General features: G+C 44.4%; 2 protein-coding genes across 2 annotated transcripts in view; one reads left to right on the plus strand and one right to left on the minus strand.

Annotated features, from left to right (window-relative positions):
• The first annotated feature begins 1,672 nt into the window (after nt 1-1,672).
• npas4a (neuronal PAS domain protein 4a) lies at nt 1,673-9,799 on the plus strand. The gene is made up of 8 exons (XM_086024401.1): nt 1,673-1,990; nt 2,827-2,987; nt 3,066-3,168; nt 3,268-3,556; nt 4,352-4,461; nt 4,619-4,754; nt 5,502-7,246; nt 7,941-9,799. Exons 1-8 carry the CDS (start codon nt 1,813-1,815, stop codon nt 7,967-7,969), a joined length of 2,751 nt encoding a protein of 916 aa, XP_085880527.1. The 5' UTR covers nt 1,673-1,812; the 3' UTR covers nt 7,970-9,799.
• A 3,273-nt stretch (nt 9,800-13,072) lies between these two features.
• Nucleotides 13,073-17,585, minus strand: part of mrpl11 (mitochondrial ribosomal protein L11) — a 63,678-nt gene continuing 59,165 nt past the window's right edge. Inside the window, exons 4-6 of the mRNA XM_086021618.1 lie at nt 16,360-16,453; nt 15,091-15,250; nt 13,073-13,922 (exon numbers count right to left, since the gene is read on the minus strand). Of these exons, the coding sequence (XP_085877744.1) occupies nt 13,802-13,922; nt 15,091-15,250; nt 16,360-16,453 (375 nt within the window). The 3' untranslated portion in view covers nt 13,073-13,801. The remainder of the gene's footprint in view (nt 13,923-15,090; nt 15,251-16,359; nt 16,454-17,585) is intronic.

Here is a 17,585-nt window from a genome sequence, read left to right on the forward strand (position 1 = left end):
AGAATTGACATTTTTTGCGAAGAATCAACATCAAGTGGGACACAATCGTGAAAGGGAACGAAATTCATATGATATTTTAAACGTGTTTTTACTTTAATAAAAAAAACTGAAAAGTGCAAAATGTCTGCCTGGTGTGTTCCTTGGACTTCATGATGAATTTACGCCCCGGTACTCTTCACAGATCTCTCAAACCATCACAGCTTTAAACTGAGACTATAGATTACACGAGTGAACTCTATTTATTATCATCAGTTATTTAGGTCAACATTGGCTAATTGCAAAATCATCAGGGAACATCTGTAGTTGGCTGCACTGACACTAAAGGCGCCAATTAATACATAATACTGCACCCACTTTTCATTTTTTTGATATATAAAAAAAAAAAAGTTTAAGTTTATCTGAAATGCAAACGTGGCAAAATGTCAAAACGTTCAAGGGGTTAATACTTTCGCAAGCCACTGTAGATAGATAAGATAATATGGATAGGGTGGATAGGATGGATGGATGGATGGATGGATGGATGGATAACAGGATATATAAAATCATCAAATCAGAGTGTCGGTGTCCTATGAAAAACACTTATGTCCAATTTTGAGGGGAAACAAATGTTCATGTTAATGCAAAGTCTTTAAGTCAGAAACACCATTCACGTAAAAATAAGAACATTTAAAAACAAATTGGACATAAGTGTTTTTCACAGGACAGCGACGATATATAAAGATAGAAAACCAGATGGAGAGATGAAAATAAAGGGATCGAAAGATGGACTGATCGAGAGAGAGAGCGATAGAGAGAATGTTTCAGCAATAGAACGATAGACAGAGAGAGCGATTGAAGGATGAAAAGAAAGAAAGACAAAAATTGCAGAAAGAAAGAAGCAGAATAATAGAAATAGAAAGGCAGAAGAGACAGGCAGCACGGTACAAAGATAGAAAGACAGGAAGACAGACAGAATGATAGAAAGAAAAAGACAGGAAGATGGGAAGAAAGAAAGACAATGAAAGAGAACGACAGAAAGATGGAAAGACAGAAAAGGACAGAAAGGAAGAAAGACAGAATGATAGAAAGCTATAAAAATAGACCTGAAAGACGGAATGATATGTAGATAGATGGGGACAGAAAGACGGACGGATAGAATTGCGAAAGGGGAATGTATGGAAAGATGGGATGAAAGATGGGTCGACGGTCGCCAAGCTGCTCGTACAGGAGCCAAACGCCGCCTCAGTGCATTCACATACAAACACACTTCCTCTCCTTGGATGCGGCACATCTCCCTCCCTCCTCACCGGGTGACTCCGTTTTACGTTTTTACGCTGGCCCCGCCCCTTACTCGGTTTTGTCCAAATCAGGCTTTCTGCGTGGCCGGAGCTCCCCGTTTCATCCCGACGTCATCGGAGGGGAGAGGCGAGCGCTGACGTCCGCGTGCAGTCACCGGCGGGAAGGGAGGAGGCGAGCGAGGGAGGGAGGGAGGGAGGGACGCCAGCGAAGGAGGGAGGGAGGGAGGCAGGGAGCCAGAGGAGCTCCGCGCTTGCAGCATCCACTCGGATGAGCCATCTTGCCCTCCTCCCCTCCCTCCCTGGTTACGTCGGCGGCCGCGTCGGGGAGCCCCCCTCGCTCCCAGGCTATATAAGACACCTGCGAGCAGAGTCCCTCACACACTGTCAGCGGATCGAGCCCAGCACAGCCCAGCCATGGACAAAGTCCAATAACCGGCGAGTGCGCGTGCCCTGCAGCGGGACTTCCTTTGCCCTTCCTTTTTTTTTTTCCTTTTCTTTTTTTTTTGGGGGGGGGGGTTGGCCATCCGTAACAAGCATGTACCGCTCGACCAAAGGAGCCTCCAAGGCCAGAAGGGACCAGATCAACGCCGAGATCCGCAACCTCAAGGACTTGTTGCCCATCTCCGACGCTGACAAAGCCAAGCTGTCCTACCTGCACATCATGTCGCTCGCGTGCATGTACACCAGGAAGTCCGTCTTCTTCTCGCCGCCGGGTAAGACCACGCGCGTCGTCATCGTCATCGTTATTAATTATTTCTATACGTTAAACATTGAGAATGGAAAGTGTAACTAAGTCACTCACATGGCACACTCATGCGCAAACACATTCAAAGAGACGTGGACACACATGTTCACGCTTTCCCGAGCACAACGCGGGTATGCAACGCACGCACGCACGCGCACACAAATACACAAGCCTCAAGTGTTGATGTGTGCCTTTAAGGGGCGGGGCCATATATTACAAGGTTTAGTATGAACGTCTCCTCCATGCTCATTATGAGTTTTTTTTTAGAGGAGACACTATTGTTTGTTGAGGGAAACCGCAGTTGTGCGTGTGACGTGGTATCAACAAGTGTTTCTAGAAGCGGCAGCGGCTAGACGCTGTCCAAGGTCCTGTAAACATACGCGCGCCATCGATAGTCGCTATCCATGGTGCTGAGAGCACCTTCCCTTGCGTTAAAACAACACTACAGTATTTCGATATTTCTTTCTTTTACTCAGGCAACAAAATCGGAACAGTTTAATGTATTTATCACAGTACAGCTATCCATCTACTGCTATCAAGCTATAGCCACTTATCCATCTATCTTCATTTTATTGTTCCATCATTCTTTTTATCGTCATCCACCTCGCCATCTACCCAACTTTCATTCCATTTTTCGATATTTCTTGATCGCCCATCCATTATGATTACGTTTATAAAGTTTTGTTGTAGATTGTGTAGAAGTACCCTGTGTGTACATGACGTCACTGTCCTTGGTGCTGAAACCCGACACTCTCTCCTGAAGTGTTTTTTTTTTGTTTTGTTTGTTTTGTTTTTCCAACGTAGAGACGGGAAGCGCATCGGCGGAGCCGAGCGCCCGCTTCTTGTGCCTGCCCGAGCTGTCCGACCTCATGCAGGCTCTCCCGGGCTTCCTTATGCTGCTCACCGCCGAGGGGAAGCTGCTCTATCTGTCCGACGCCGTCTCCGACCACCTGGGCCACTCCATGGTGAGTCCGTTCGTCCACCCGTCCGTCCGTCCGTCTCAAGAAAGATCAGCGGATCACACTTGCGTGTGTGTGTGTCAGGTGGACCTGGTGGCGCAGGGAGACAGCGTGTATGACATCATCGACGCTTCGGATCAGCTGACCGTCAGGAATAATCTGTCAGGCCCGGCCTCCCCCGAAATGGGTAAAACGAGACCAGAGACGTTGATCTGTGATTGCCGTGCGCGCCAGCGAATGTTGGTTTTTGAGTTCTCATCGCCTTCACGCCTTTTTTTGGTCGCAGATCGTCTCTTCCGTTGCCGCTTCAACACCTCCAAGTCGGTGCGCAGGCAGAGCGCCGGGAACAAGCTGGTTCTGATCCGAGCTCGCCGCCTGTCGGCGCCGGCCGCCGGATCCTACTGGACCTCCAATCCTGTCTGGGTGTGTTTCTGCTCACCTCTGGAGAGCCTTCCTACCCGCTTGGGAACGGAGAGCACGTCTAGCGGTTCTCCCGTGGCCGACGCCAACCTTTTTCTGGAAGGTTTTCACTCCCAGCACGGCCGAGACTTGAGGCTGCACGCTGCACACGAAAGGTACGCGCCAGATGTCGCAAACGACAAGACTCACAAACAAAAGTACTTTTTTTGAAAAAATTGTACTATTGTATAGAATTTGGGGAAAAAAAGGTATACTTTCAGGAATCATATTTCGAGAGTTGTTTATGTTCAGAAAAAAAAGGCAAGAAAGAGGATAAAGGACAGAAAGGAAGGACCAAAATACAAAAGTATATTTTTGGAAAGAAAATCTGTCTATTTTTCAAGAAAAAAAAAAGAGAAAATTTGAGAGAAAGTCATATTTTCTGAGAAAACCCCAGAAAACAAAAATAATAAAAAGGTAGTTCTGTTTAATTGGCACTAAGGTTATGAATTTGTCCTGTAAACCTTTGTTTGCCCTGAAAGTTGAGAAAGGATGGGAAGGAAGAAATGGAAACACAAAAGTTGTATATTTTTTGAAAAAAAAGTAAAAAAAAAAAAAAAAAAGTTTGATATTTTTAAGAAGTAAAACAGTAAAAAAAAAAAAAAAAAGTTGAATATTTGGAAAAATAAAATTGGATATTTACAAGAAACAGGTCAGGAATATTTAGGAGGGAAAACAATTCCCCCCAAAATTGAGAAGTCCTGCTTAAACTAAAAAAATGTGCATGTTTGCTGAGCCATCAACAAAACAAAAACAGCAAACCATTTTCAACACTTCATCCTGCTCAACCACTTGTAAAACTAGCATAGCCAATAGTATGGATTTGTGAGGAGTAGGAAATGGAGCAAATTTGGAGATGGGAGGTTTCTCTTGGCGTGCGTCCTTTAAGTGATCCGCCGTTTCCCCCGCAGCGTACGCGCTTACCTGGGCTACGACGTGGCAACGTTGCGCTCCCGCTCCTGGTACGGCCTCCTCCACCCGCACGATCTGGCACACGCCTCCGCTCAGCACCGCGGCCTGCGTAAGTGTCGGCTCACAAAACACCCACGCGTACGCGCCGACGGGAACACCGCGCCTACTGCCGCCAAACTGAAAAAAGAAAAAAAAAAAAAAAAAAAAAGAAAAAGAGAAACGAGGATGATGAAGGCGCTTACCAAAGTTGCGCTGTGACTCACCAGTGCGAGAGGGAGGAGAGGGCCGAGGCGAGATGGTGGTGCGCGTGCAGGCTCGGGACCAGACGTGGGTTTGGCTCTACATGGTCCTCCAGCTGCAGACCGGAGACGTCCCCGTCGCCAGCAGCAATTACGTCATCAGGTATGCAACGCCGCCGCCGCCGCCATTTTGGACCATCTGCGAAAACGCGACACGCTCTCATGACAGTCCTTGAGCCAAGTTTCAATATTAGTAAAATCTCATGGCTATGGAGAGATATTTCAGCATTTAGAATATTCCATAGCTGGTGGCGCCAAAGCACTACATTCGTCTAAATGGAGCTCCTCAACTTACTTCAACACAGTTCCTGGGCAAGCACTACTTTTGTCTAAATGAAGCTTCTCGACTCACACTGACAGTTCCTCGGCAGCAATATGGCATTCAAGCACTTCTTTTGCCCCAATGGCCAGCTTTTCCGTTCATTTCAATAATGTTCCTTGGCACAAAGATGCCACAAGATGGCAGCAAAATACTACTTTTGTGTGAATTAAGTTCTTTCACTCACTCCAACATAGTTCTTTGGCACCGAATACCGCCCACAAGTTGGCGCTACGGCACTACCTCTGCCCAAATGAAGCTAGCCAACACATTTCAACATTGTCTATCGGCACCAAGATACTTTTTATAATGAAGTGTCCACACCTCATGCAATTATTGCTTCGGTCTGAGCACAAAAATACAAATGTTATTTATTTTATTTTTTTTAAAGACAATAACGAATAATCAGAATAAAAGGAAAAAAATAAATGAAAAAAATCTGCATGTTGGTGAATCCTGAATACGCGGATGAAAACCTTACCCAACACTGAGCCTGTTCCCAAACATTTGTCTTTTTTTTTTTTATTTCAGTGAGTCGGAGGCCTGGTCAGTGCGTCAACAGCTGACCACGGAGCAGACTCAGCTCAGCCTGGTCCTGAGCTCGGGCCCCGCCCAGCAGGAGAGCCTCCAGTCCCCCGACACCCTGTCCAGCCCCGACCAGGTGTTCACCCCCGGCAGCAGCGGCCTGTCGGGCCAGTCCTTCGACTTCAGCACGGCAGGCTGCAGCGTGGCCTCCTCGGACGAACGGGCCGGCTCGGCAGCCGAGGCCATGCAGACGGAGGGGGAGCCCCGCTCCAGCATCTCCTCCCTGGAGGAGGAGGCCTTCTTCCAGCCGCCCCCCGCGCGCAGCCCCTCGGCCGCCCCCTCGCCGACTCCGGTCACGGTGGAGACGGTGTCCGACTTGGACTTCTTAACCCAAAACATCCTAATGCCGCCCTCCTTCGAACTGGACCCGCCTCTGCCGGCTCTCCCCCTGCCGCTCCCGCCCATCCCCACCTCGCAAGCGCAGCAGAGCAAAGAGTTTGTGTGCACGCCTCCGTACACCCCCCACATTGGAGGGGCGAGCTTCCCGTTCGAGGAGCCCCACTTCAGCTTCGACCCCACCGGCACCACCACGCCGCCCCCGTCCGCCACCACGGCCACGGCCACCACCTCCATGGCGGCTTCCGCCTCCTCCGCGGCCCCGCCCGCCACCACCGTCTCCGGCCCCGCCCCCACCAGCACCCTGTCCGCCAAGCTCCCCCTCAGCCTGCCCACCCCCTCCACAGAACTGCTCTTCACGGCGGATCCCTGCTGCGCAGCCCTTTACGAGAAACTGCCGCCCACGCCGGACAGCCCGGGAGACGGCGACTGCACGGTGATGACCCTTCCCGAGGTTCGGGGTCCGCTTTACGTGGACGTGCCCCTGGGGCCTCTGCAGTGTCCGCCCGAGGGGCTCCTCACCCCCGAGGCGTCGCCCGGAAAACAGCCTTGCCTCCCCTTCTTCTCCCTGGAGAGAGAGCGGGAGAAGGAGAGGGCGGAGATCTCCCTGCTGGCCCAGCACATCAGCTCCCTGGCGGAGGGCTTCTACCTGGACCCTCTCCTGTCCAAGCTGTCCCCTCCATCCATGTCCCCCTTGTCCAACCCTCCGTCTCCCTTCCTGGCTCCCGCCGAGACGGTCGATTCGGTCCAAGCTCTTCGGGAGTTCTATCCCATCAAAGCATGGCGCGGCCTTGACATTCCCATGTTCCTGGAGGACGACACCTCTCTGTTTGAAGAGAGCATCCTAGACACCCTCCTTCAAGACGTGCCCCCCGGGTGCCCCTCGCCCGCCCCCCTCCCGGACCCCTCCAGCCCGGTCTCTCCTCCAACGCCAGTGTGCTGGCACCAAGCCTCCCGGTTTGAGGGAGCGGGCCAATTCTGTAGCGTCCAATCGGCGCAACCTAACTCGGCGGCGGACGGGTGCGGGGAGAGCGACGAGACCGCCATGGAGGAGGAGCCGGCGGAGGAAGCCGCCGAGATGGAGGTGGCGTCATCTCCCGTGTCCTCGTGCTCCTCCATACCGGCTTCTCCTCCCCTCATCCTCACCGCCTCGCCGAGGCCCACTACCGCCGTCGCCTCGACCGTGCCGGCGGTCTCACCCGCAGCCGCCGCCTCCTGCGCTCAGTCCCTCCTGGAGGAACTGGCCGCGCTGGAGCCCATGTTTGGGGCAGGTGCCTCGATCGCCCCTGGATTAGGGCAACAACCTGAGTTGTATCAACTCCAGTGTCATCCATCGCCACAGTGCTTCCACAAAGGTGAGATCCGGGTGGATGGATTTAGTTCTTTATGTCCTCACAGAATTTTCATCTTACTGATATTATTACCAAAAAAGTTAGGCGTTTTGGGCTTTGAGGCGAAACTTTGAAAAACTACAGGTGCACTTTACTCCAAACTTTTTAACGCACGTGTACAAGAAGTACCGAAACATTGAATTTGCTCTTCGATAAGAAGGAACCGAATGACAAGATTTACAACAGGACGTCCACTTCTATGCCTTTCTGTGACGCTTCCAGTCCCTCTGTTGAAACCTGCTGATGACAAGGTGACACAAAATCGTGTCCCACAGCGGCTAGATTTGTGTACAAGACATCTTTCCTGAGGTTCTCGTGCGGTAACACCGACAACATACAAATGTAGACTGGAACAGTCACGGAAAGGTATTCATGTGGATGTCCTTGGAAATTCTTATAGATCTGTTGCAAATTTTTACAATCAGCTATTCGTTAAAAAAAGAACAAGCTGTGTGAAAAGGACTGAAACAATGAACAGTTGAAGTTTAGAGAAGGTCAAATTACATTCATTTTCCCGCACGGTGCGCTGTGCTAAGTGCAGTGTGAAAAGGCCCTTCAGTTTCCAAGATATGAAGTCATTTGAAGTGTAATGTTTTTTTTCCCCTACTTAACGTGAGCGCACGGCTGACATGTTCCTTCTTTTTTTTTTGTCTTCCAGATGGGAGTGGAAGCATCCCTCCGTTCTAAAATAAGTCTGTGACTTACTTCATCAAGTATGGCATATTGTCATATTTTGTGGAGACACACTTTTACTGCAAAGTAAAACATACCTAAGTGTATAAATATACATAATGTATAAAGGACCGACGCCTACATGTCTCTCCCGAGAACAAAAAATGGGCTTTCTATTTTTTGTTCCATCATGACGCTGTATACTAGTAAACCTGGTGCAACATTTACAACCAGAACCAGAACAACAACATGGACGCCCGACTGACTGAGTCCTGAGTCCATGTGGTGTCTGCCGCTTCAGATTGGCCATCTGAACTCGTTAAGCGTTGTTTAACTTACAGACATGCATTTGTATTCACTCGTAGTGAAACATATCTGTTGTGAACATGGACAAAAAAAAAAAAAAAAAAAATGGAAAAAAAAAAGCTATTTTAACAGAGAGTTGATTTTTTTTTTTTTACTTCTTGCACTTTTTTGCCTGACCTGCAGCAAACTCAAAATTCAAAAGGTGCTCCAGTGTGACATTTTGAACACATTCGGAATTGAAAGCGCACTTCCCACTTCTGAATTTTGAGTTTGCGGCTTGCAAACCTTTAACATTCCATACGTGTCTGTCCATCTCAACTTGTGTTGATCTTTGTGATGTGCAACAAACAAACTAGAAAAAAAAAAAAAAAAAAAAAGCATGTAAAGAGATGCTGGCGTATGCTGCCAACGCGCTCTTTCGTCGTACTGTACATTTAGACTCTGAATGTGGACTCTTCAGGTCGGGAATCAGTGTTGGGGGGAGGGGCGGCTGGGCTTATATTCGACGGGGTTGCAAAGGGGCAGAAATTATTAGGCAGATTTCCACGGGAAGTTAAGATGGGGAATTTTGGAAACATTCCAAATTGTAAATTCTTCATGGGAATTCAATTCGGAATTGAGAGGATGTTCATGGAAAGTGATCGCATTTCGTAACTTTGACAAAATTGCTAATGTCTGTTTTTTTTTCTTAAAAACTCACATACTTGCTGTTTTTCGCTCAGGCCAAATGCTTGCAGATTTTCACTCTTTGCAGCAAAGCTTGGTCCCTCTCACCATCTGAAGTCTTGAACATTTTTGGCTCGCAACAACAACAACAAAATTGACCAAAATCACCACTCAAAATACTCTTTAGTCGAGGTACCACTGTAATGTGCTAAAATATATTTACCCCAACTACATTCAAGCTGCCTATTAAGATCCGACTCTAAATGTCGTAAATTCCCGTTTTTTTGCGTCTAACTTCCCGTAAAAATTCTACAATTTCAAAAATTCCCGCAATTTTGCAACCCTGATATTTGCAGCGCTGGCAGCTTATAGCCGCGCCCGTACTTATCCCGTTTGTCCTTTTGTTGGACAAAAGCGACATGTGGCGGTTTAGCAGTGAGGCACAATCGACTTTTTAAGCGAATGGGATGGGTGCTACACTTGTTTCTTTCTCTGACTTTACCAAGCGACACGGCTTGAGGACGCTCCGATTCCCGCGGTGTCGACACGCTCACGTAGAGTTGTCTACGGTCAAGTAAAGGATTGATTCCTACGTTCTAGCTATTAAACGGCTAACTTAATACGTATATACACTTGTAATACTGTACGTGAGACATGTGAATATGTTTTTTTCCCAGAAGGTTGTAAACATTTGTATGAAGGTTTGTAAATAGCAAATATATGAAGAGAGAGATTTCTATGGCATCAAATATGAATATCTAAAGTATACTTAACTGCAGAATGGACATTGTGGACCGGTGTCCTATTGTGTTGCTTATAAGTGTATTTGAATGTGGACAAATGCATTTATAATAAAGTGCACTTATAATGCGACTGAGGTGTCATCAGTCTGAAGCGAGCGAACGCAACATCTTCGGTTGACCAATGTGCGCAAGTGGCATTGTACAATTTTCCTGTAGTTAACAGTTAGCGCTTCGCAACTCATTCTACTGGTGTGCAGAAATGCCAATAGTGGAAAAATTAATAGTAAGACATTGTCATTCTACTAGAGCGCTGAATTGCCTACTAGCGAGTCTACATCGAATCAAATGCTCACGCATTTTTATAGAAAGTTTTTGCATATGTATTTGAACATTGAGCAGTAAGACAATTCAGGGTAGTAGTACAAGGTAGTAGCTTTACTCGTAATGTTTTTCAACTAGTGCCACTTTTGGTCCACTAGAACACACACGCCATTAAACCTTTGTAGTTGGCTACAGGACATCAAATAAATGCACAAATGATTTTATGAGAAGCCATTTGAGCATTTATTTGATATCCCTGATGAGGAGGCAACTGGTGTGTCACGCATGGAAGACCTAAAATGCCATTAGTAGTGAAAAATCATTACTAGTAAGAGAGTTGTTCCACTAGTGTTCTATTTTTGCTGTGAATGTACATGTTGTTTTTATTCAAGGTTGTGCATGTGAAATGTACGAGGAGAGAGATTTCTATGGCCGACGTGTCGTCGTTGGCTCCTCAGCATCAGCACCCGCATCCTCGTCATTATCATCACCATCATCATCACCGTCGTCGTCATCATCCTCCCCCTCCTCCTTCGTCGTCGTCGTCGTCGGCGGCAGCCCTCCTTTTTCTTCCCCCCCGAGCGAGGTTCGCTCGGCAACAGCGCTGACGCAAACGCGTGACGAGACAGAACGAGACGCCATCTGACTCAGAGTGACGCACGAGCTCGGCTTTGTTGGTACCGGCATGCGTGCGCCTCCGCCTCCGCTGACGCCGATGATGATGATGATGATGATGATGATGACACACATCTCTTCTTACAAATCCCCTCATTGCCTCGGCGTACCTGCAACTAGGAGAGCTCCATATATAGGCATTCCGGTGCCACGTTCTATTCTCAGCATCCATTCAGCGGCTTGGGCCGGGGGGGGCTGCAGTGACGAAAGAAGGAGGGGAGGGGGAGAAAAAAGCGGGAGTGAGGGGGAAGCTAAATTTAGAGGTACAGTAAAAAGAGGCAAGTGGGACAAAGTGAGGCTGTGAAGGCAACCCAATCGTTTAGCATACTGTCAGAGCATTTCCGCCTAAATGTTACATAACACGGGCATCACATACTGCATACTGGTGAGCACCTATGCTGCTGTCTTCTTTTTTGTTTTTGTTTTAACAGGGGCCGTACACAAGCAACATTTTTTTTTTAAGAAAACACTTGATTATTACTATTTTTTTTTTTTACATTAATAATGTGTAGACCGTATTTCTATTTCTTTTAATGTTATGCCAAATTTTGCAGCGGTGCCTCATTCATTGCACGTACCAAACAAATGTGAACTTATTAAAACACACTTTTTAAACGCATTGTAGAAGTATTTGAAGAAAAAAAAATGTTGCAAGCACAAACTCTACACACATACTGTAATATAATCAAAATAATAAAAGTTTTCAAATTTAAGACGTACAAAATCTCCTCGACATGCTGTAATTTCATGAACTCTTGTTTATAGGGGAAGTCAACCAAAAAAATGTCTTTAGTCTCAAAACGGCATTCTGATTGATGTTGTGTTTGTGGAGTAGTTAAGTAGTAAAATTCATGCGTTTCTGTCCACGTCAGGTGGTGGCCATTTTGTCACTTCAGAAAACAGGTGAGCCGTGATTGGTTGTTACCTGAGCAACTGTGATGTCATTTTCAGGTGACAGCAAGTGACAAAATGGCCGCCCTGAGATGGACATCTGGTGGATTCTACCACTGAACTCATATTCCACAAACACAATATCAAGCAGAGTGCCGTGTTTAGACTGGGTGGGCTGCATAGAACATATTATTGTAAAGAACATTTTTGGGTGGACTACCTCTTTAAACACACATTGTAAATTTCAGAAATAGAAACTAACAGAAAAAAATGGCACTATACTTTAACAGGACTGGATCCATCGCAATACTGCAGGGTGTTAATGCGCAGTGCTTTTCTTTAAACAACAACAAAAAAAAAGGACATTTCCAACTGACCCAGACTTTTTGAACGATGCGTTACTTGTATAAAATGTAATTTTTCCTCTAAAAAAAATAAATGTACGTTTACTGATCTTTGCGGTGCAGTAGAGCTGAGCAGCTGAGGAGTCATCAGTGAATCAGTCGACTGCTGCCATCATTTGATAGAAATAGAAACTGCACCAAATGTCATGGCAAAAAAAAAAAGAAAAAGAAAGGCCTCTACAACAACACTACACAATTTGAGATTGGGTCCCACCCGTTAAACAAAAAATATGGCGACATTTTTTTTTCTTTTTGGGATTTCAGGCTAAAATGTGGAAAATCTCTGGTTCAATGTCTTTTTTTTTTTTTTTTACATAGCAAATGAAACTGATACACAAAATACATCAAATGATGCAAGGGGCACTATGTGTCAAACTGACGTTTTGCATAGTGAAGCTCAATTTTTAAGAGGGGTCTGAAAAAAATAAACAAGTCAAAATATACAGACAGCAAGAGTTTTTCTTTTCAGTATGGTACCAATTTCATTTTATTTTATTTTTTTAAAGCAAATTACGATGGCCTTGTATGATAAGTCATACTCACAAATGGAGAGAGGTGACCCCGGTTAACCTTGCAAAGCTACATCAGGCTTCATAACAGCGACACATGGAAAGCCGCTATGGTTCACGCTTTCTTACAGAGCTCAGTGGACCTGTGTGAGAAATTTCAAGTGAATTGGACAAATGCCGTGAGGGGAAGCAATAACAACTCCGGGGCGACATCATGTGGACAACATCTATAGTGTGAGTTTATTTCTTTTTTTAAATTGAAAAACAAAAAACAAAACCTCAGCTGAACCTAAGATGGACTTTATTTATACATTTGAAGTCAAAGACTAAATGAGTGAGTGGTACAGTTTATTTGGGCCTTGCCAACAGTCCCGCCCACACTACGGTTCAATATGCTTTTTTTTTCCAGTCAACACAATAAGTGAAACCTGGTGAGAAATTTCAAGTCATACTCACAGAAGTGACGTGCGCGACACAACATGTCCAACTTTGAAGCTTGATGACAGTGCCGCCTTGTGGAAAACCTTTATGGTGCAACAGACTTTTCTTTTTTGGACTGAAGTGTGAAAAATTTCAAATCATGAAAGAATGAGACACGCCAAAGAGGTTGAATTTGATTTATTCAGTGCTGGTACTTGTATACAACAATGAGTATAAATGGGAATGGGCGGGTATTGAAAGTTTATATCCGATATCCTTCCAGTTTAAGGTCAATGCACTAGTACGGTCTTTGGCCTCACTAGTACGACAATTCAGCGCGCTAGTAAAACGACAAGAGCACACTTGTAAATAACTGTCTTACTAGTAATGTCTTTTTTTTTAACCACAACTAGTGCTACCTATGGCCTAATTAAACCTTACTAGTAAACTTCTGTGCTATATTAGTAATATTACTAATGCCAACTTGTAGGCATTTGCCACGCACTAGTAGCCTCCTTATCAAGGATATCGAAGATTGCTCAAACAGCTTTATGGAACGCTTGAGGTCGAGGTACTAGTATGCTCTTTGTCCTAACTAGTAGGACAACTTTGGCATTCAAGTGGGACAGCTACATGTTACTAGTGAGGTAAAATTGTGCACGAACCAATTACGTGACTTTATAACATTCTACAAGTTAACACATAGCGCTTCACTAGTAGTACTCATTGTAAGATGTGGTTGTGCTATGCAGAAAGGTACAGAAGTGGGGGAAAAAAAATACTCGTAAAAAGTTTGTTCTACTAGTGCGCGGAATTGTCTAAAAATGCTCCACCGGCTTTCCATGGAGGACAGTATTGCACCTCACGTGGCCTGTAGGTGTCAGTAATGAGCCAGAGTAAAGCGTTGATGTTTTATCGCTTTTTGCTTTGTGGCGCTTCAGCCACAGCTGCGGCCTCAGCAGCAGCCGCTGCGTCCGCCTTCAATTTCTCTTCTCGCTGCTCCAAGAACACTTTGTACTCGTCAGCGGAGAGCCTGAGCACACAAACAAAAAGAACGATTAGGGGATGCGCACAAACAAAAAGAACGATTCGGTAATGCTGTGTTTTGACTTTTTTCTAGGGGGTCGGGGGGAGCATCATGGAAGAGTAACCACTGCAGATCAAGTGCGTTGTTTAACCGATTTGTTTAATAATCTTCACAATTGTGTGACACTAAACAATGTTCAAATGTTACTCAAAACGCTGCATGTGCACGTTTAAGATTTAAGACGTTTTAAGATGGCAACAAACCTACAAATCTAATCCCGTGACTTTATGACTTCAAAATATGACTTTTCAATTTCGACAACATACACACTTATTCATATTGATTGATACTGTGACAGTAAGTTAGTCAGTTATTCGAATTTTGCCTGGTAATATTAAACTGTTATAATCTAGAAAAACAGACAATTTTGGAAAATATAAGAGTTTATTCTGCAGAATAAAAAACCTTATTTTGTGTCATACTGCGATTAGTATCACACTTTTTTCAAATTTACACAAATGTATTCTTAAAATATCATGGATAATATTACACCTTATTGTTGTAATATTATAATTTTAATTAAAAAAAATAAGTGATACATTTTACTCCCAAAATACACAACCTTTTTCTCAAACATGAACAAATTTATTCTCACAATATAGCATATAACAATTTATGCTCATAAGATTGTGACAACTTTTTAAAAAAAATGTCTCAAAAATGAACATGATTTTCTCAAAAATGGGGCCTAAATTCACCACTCATTTTCAAATGTATAAGAGTTTATTCTTGGAAATATTTGCATTTATTCTCACAATGTTATGACTTTAATTTTGAAAATATTATTTTTTAATCTAGAAAATATAAAAGTTTATTCCTGAAACTATTCCCATATTAATCCCCCCCCAAAAAAAATCACAGTATTTTTGTAATTTACAACTTATTTAGCAAATGTGATTTATTTTCTTACAACATTACAACATTAATAGTGAAAAAAAAAATACTTTAGTCTTGTAACATTACTTGCAAAATAATATACTTTTTATCTTGAGAATATACAATTTTTTTCTTAGACAAACAAATATATTTGTAGTTCAGAATATTGCGACAGTTGCAGCGCAACCATTCTAAAAGAAATATTTCCTTGGGTGAGTGTAGTTGTGCCTCAACTTACTGGTTGACCACCTTGATGCCCAGCGAGCGTGCCGAGCCCACAATGCTTTTGACCACGTTCTCCAGCGACGTGTTCCTCATCTTGAAGCACTCGTCGTCCGCTTTCACACGGGCGATCTCGTACACGGCTCGCACCGACACCATGCCCGCCGTCTCGTGCCCTTCAAAATGGAATGAAGATTTGTTACTTACTCATATCATTATGCTTGTATTCATCACAGTTAAAGTCAAGGGATTCGTCCAGGCAGGATAGGAAAAGCATCTGGAGTATAAACTGTGATAAACATCATTGTGTGGGCGAGCCCTGACAAGTAAAATCTCATTGCTTGTCTGCAGTAGCAACTTTCTACCAATAGAGGGTGCAAATAGACTAAAAAAACAATCCTGAGTATTTTGAATGCTGTAAAAATACTGTTTTACGTGCACTGGAAATGTCTGTGTGGATGCCATAACGTGCCTTTTCGGGGTAAAGATTTTTGGTAGACGTGTTTTTTTAGGTCAACCTATCCGACTTTGTTGATCTTTTTTTCAAAGCCCAAATAGAAATGACATTAAAACTTTAAATTGTTTTACCCCTCCACACGCTAAACACACATTTATAGCTGTGTTTATGCGATACTTTACTATGACTTTTAAAGTACAACGGAGCCCCGCATTTTAACGGATTTAAAAATAAAAATAATATTTCTAAGTATTTTATTTCTTTATTTTTTATCACTTTAAACAGAAAAAGGAAACACAAATGGTTCAGCAACATCCACAGTAATATATTCTTTATCCTACGAGTAGAATGACTAATATTAGTGCCGCACAGATGATCTCAGAGAGGAGTTGAGACATTTTTATGAAGCTCACATCCCGCTGCAATATGACTGGCTTCTGCAAAGAGACAAAGTTTGCCTTGTAACTCAAGTGGGATTCCTAATAACACCTCATTGAACAGTATTTATATGTTTATTTGGTCCCTCTATGCATTTCTCACCAATCGCTGGTGTGTCTTGAACACATCCCCCGCAAAAAAACGGGGTTAACTGTATTTTCCCTATTGCAGAACCTTCACAAGAGCGAGCGGGCAACGGGGTAGAGCTGGCTGTTAGAAGTCAACATCTGAACGGAGGCTGGAGAAAAAGCCGAGGAGGGATTAGCCATTCTCTTTATTGTAAAGCTGAGAGTCGTCTGAGCTGCCGCAACTGTGAAAGCAACACCACTCGGGGTGAGCTCAAAGAGGCATGAGTTCTCAAATCGCGAGGCAAGGAAGTAGACGTCTCACCTGTCTTTCCGGCTCCTTTGGCGATGCCCGCCGCTTGCTTGAGGAAGTACGAGACGGTTGGCTGACCGATGTGAAGGTCGTACGTCCTGTCGGGCTGCCGACACAAAATGGTGGCAGTTGTTACGGTTGGAGATTCGTCTTGCACAGATTGCTAAAAACAAATCAAAGCCTTTCTCATGCCTGAGAAAAGAAAGATAAAAAGTCTTTGAAGTCAAGCAAACCTTTGAGTTCCAAAACGAAAGGTTTGGAGCCTCACGCAGGAAATGACGAAGACAAAAAGTGCTTGAGTTGACAAAACGTCCTTTACAAGCATGACTAAAGTCAACTTTAATCCAGCAGCTGCAGCCTTCATATTATCAGATGAAAATACAGCTTCAAATCATATTCCCGTACAGCAAGGGAAACGTGAACCCACCTGTGATAGGTGGCCGAACTGTGATACAATAGACCGCGTAATTATTATTTTATTTATATAAATTCACATCTCCCACAGGCGTTAAACATCGAAACGGATTAAAACACATGTTAACTTAAAAAAGAACATTTTCAAAAATCTCCTTATCATCAGTTCTCACTCTCACCCAGGCATGAAATAGGAGTCTATCGTATCACAACACTTTGAGGAAACAAATAGAAGACAATCGCCTCTTAAAGCCACATCAACATAATCCGGCAATGTTTTCAGAGCGTGTATTGTATTAGCATTTTTTTTTATTTTTTTTTTTACATTTCTTTCAGGAATATGATGATAACGCAGATAGCTATCCTCATTTTGGTCCTGATGGTAATCGCATTTCACCTCAAATATTGACTACATTCTTGTATTTGCACCTTTATCCAGTTCTGTGCCAAAATGTAAAGTGTTGGCACATAGCATGTTCCACCTCCCTACAGATGAAATACCTACTATTCACTCTTTTAATCTGTCACAACGACTGCTGTAAAAAGAGTCATTAAAAAAAAAAGACTAGGCGGTAGATTCGTGTAAATGTCGACTTCCACGCTGTCTCCGCACTGACGCTCTGACAACTGTGTTTGTTTTTGCTCCAAACGAAATTACGCCTGCGTGCGCTTTTGAGGATGAAAAAGACGCAGCAAGTGCCAGGCGAGGCGGCTATTCCCCAGACTTCCGCTCTTGATGCTAGGCTAAGATAATTAGCTGCAGGTGTCACCTCCTGGCGTCAAGATGAAAGCGGCAGCCGTCGTTAGCGGGGAACAGTCGACTT

This window comes from Filicampus tigris, chromosome 2 (genome assembly GCF_054856515.1).
Source record: "Filicampus tigris isolate MCC_2025a chromosome 2, RoL_Ftig_1.0, whole genome shotgun sequence".
Taxonomy (NCBI): domain Eukaryota; kingdom Metazoa; phylum Chordata; class Actinopteri; order Syngnathiformes; family Syngnathidae; genus Filicampus; species Filicampus tigris.

Excerpts from the sequence above, each read along its gene's own strand:
- npas4a (XM_086024401.1), top strand. The coding sequence starts at position 1,813 with ATGTACCGCTCGACCAAAGGAGCCTCCAAGGCCAGAAGGGACCAGATC. Across the intron at positions 3,557-4,351 it reads CTGCACGCTGCACACGAAAG|CGTACGCGCTTACCTGGGCT; the intron begins GTACGCGCCAGA and ends TTTCCCCCGCAG. Across the intron at positions 4,755-5,501 it reads AGCAGCAATTACGTCATCAG|TGAGTCGGAGGCCTGGTCAG; the intron begins GTATGCAACGCC and ends TTTTTATTTCAG.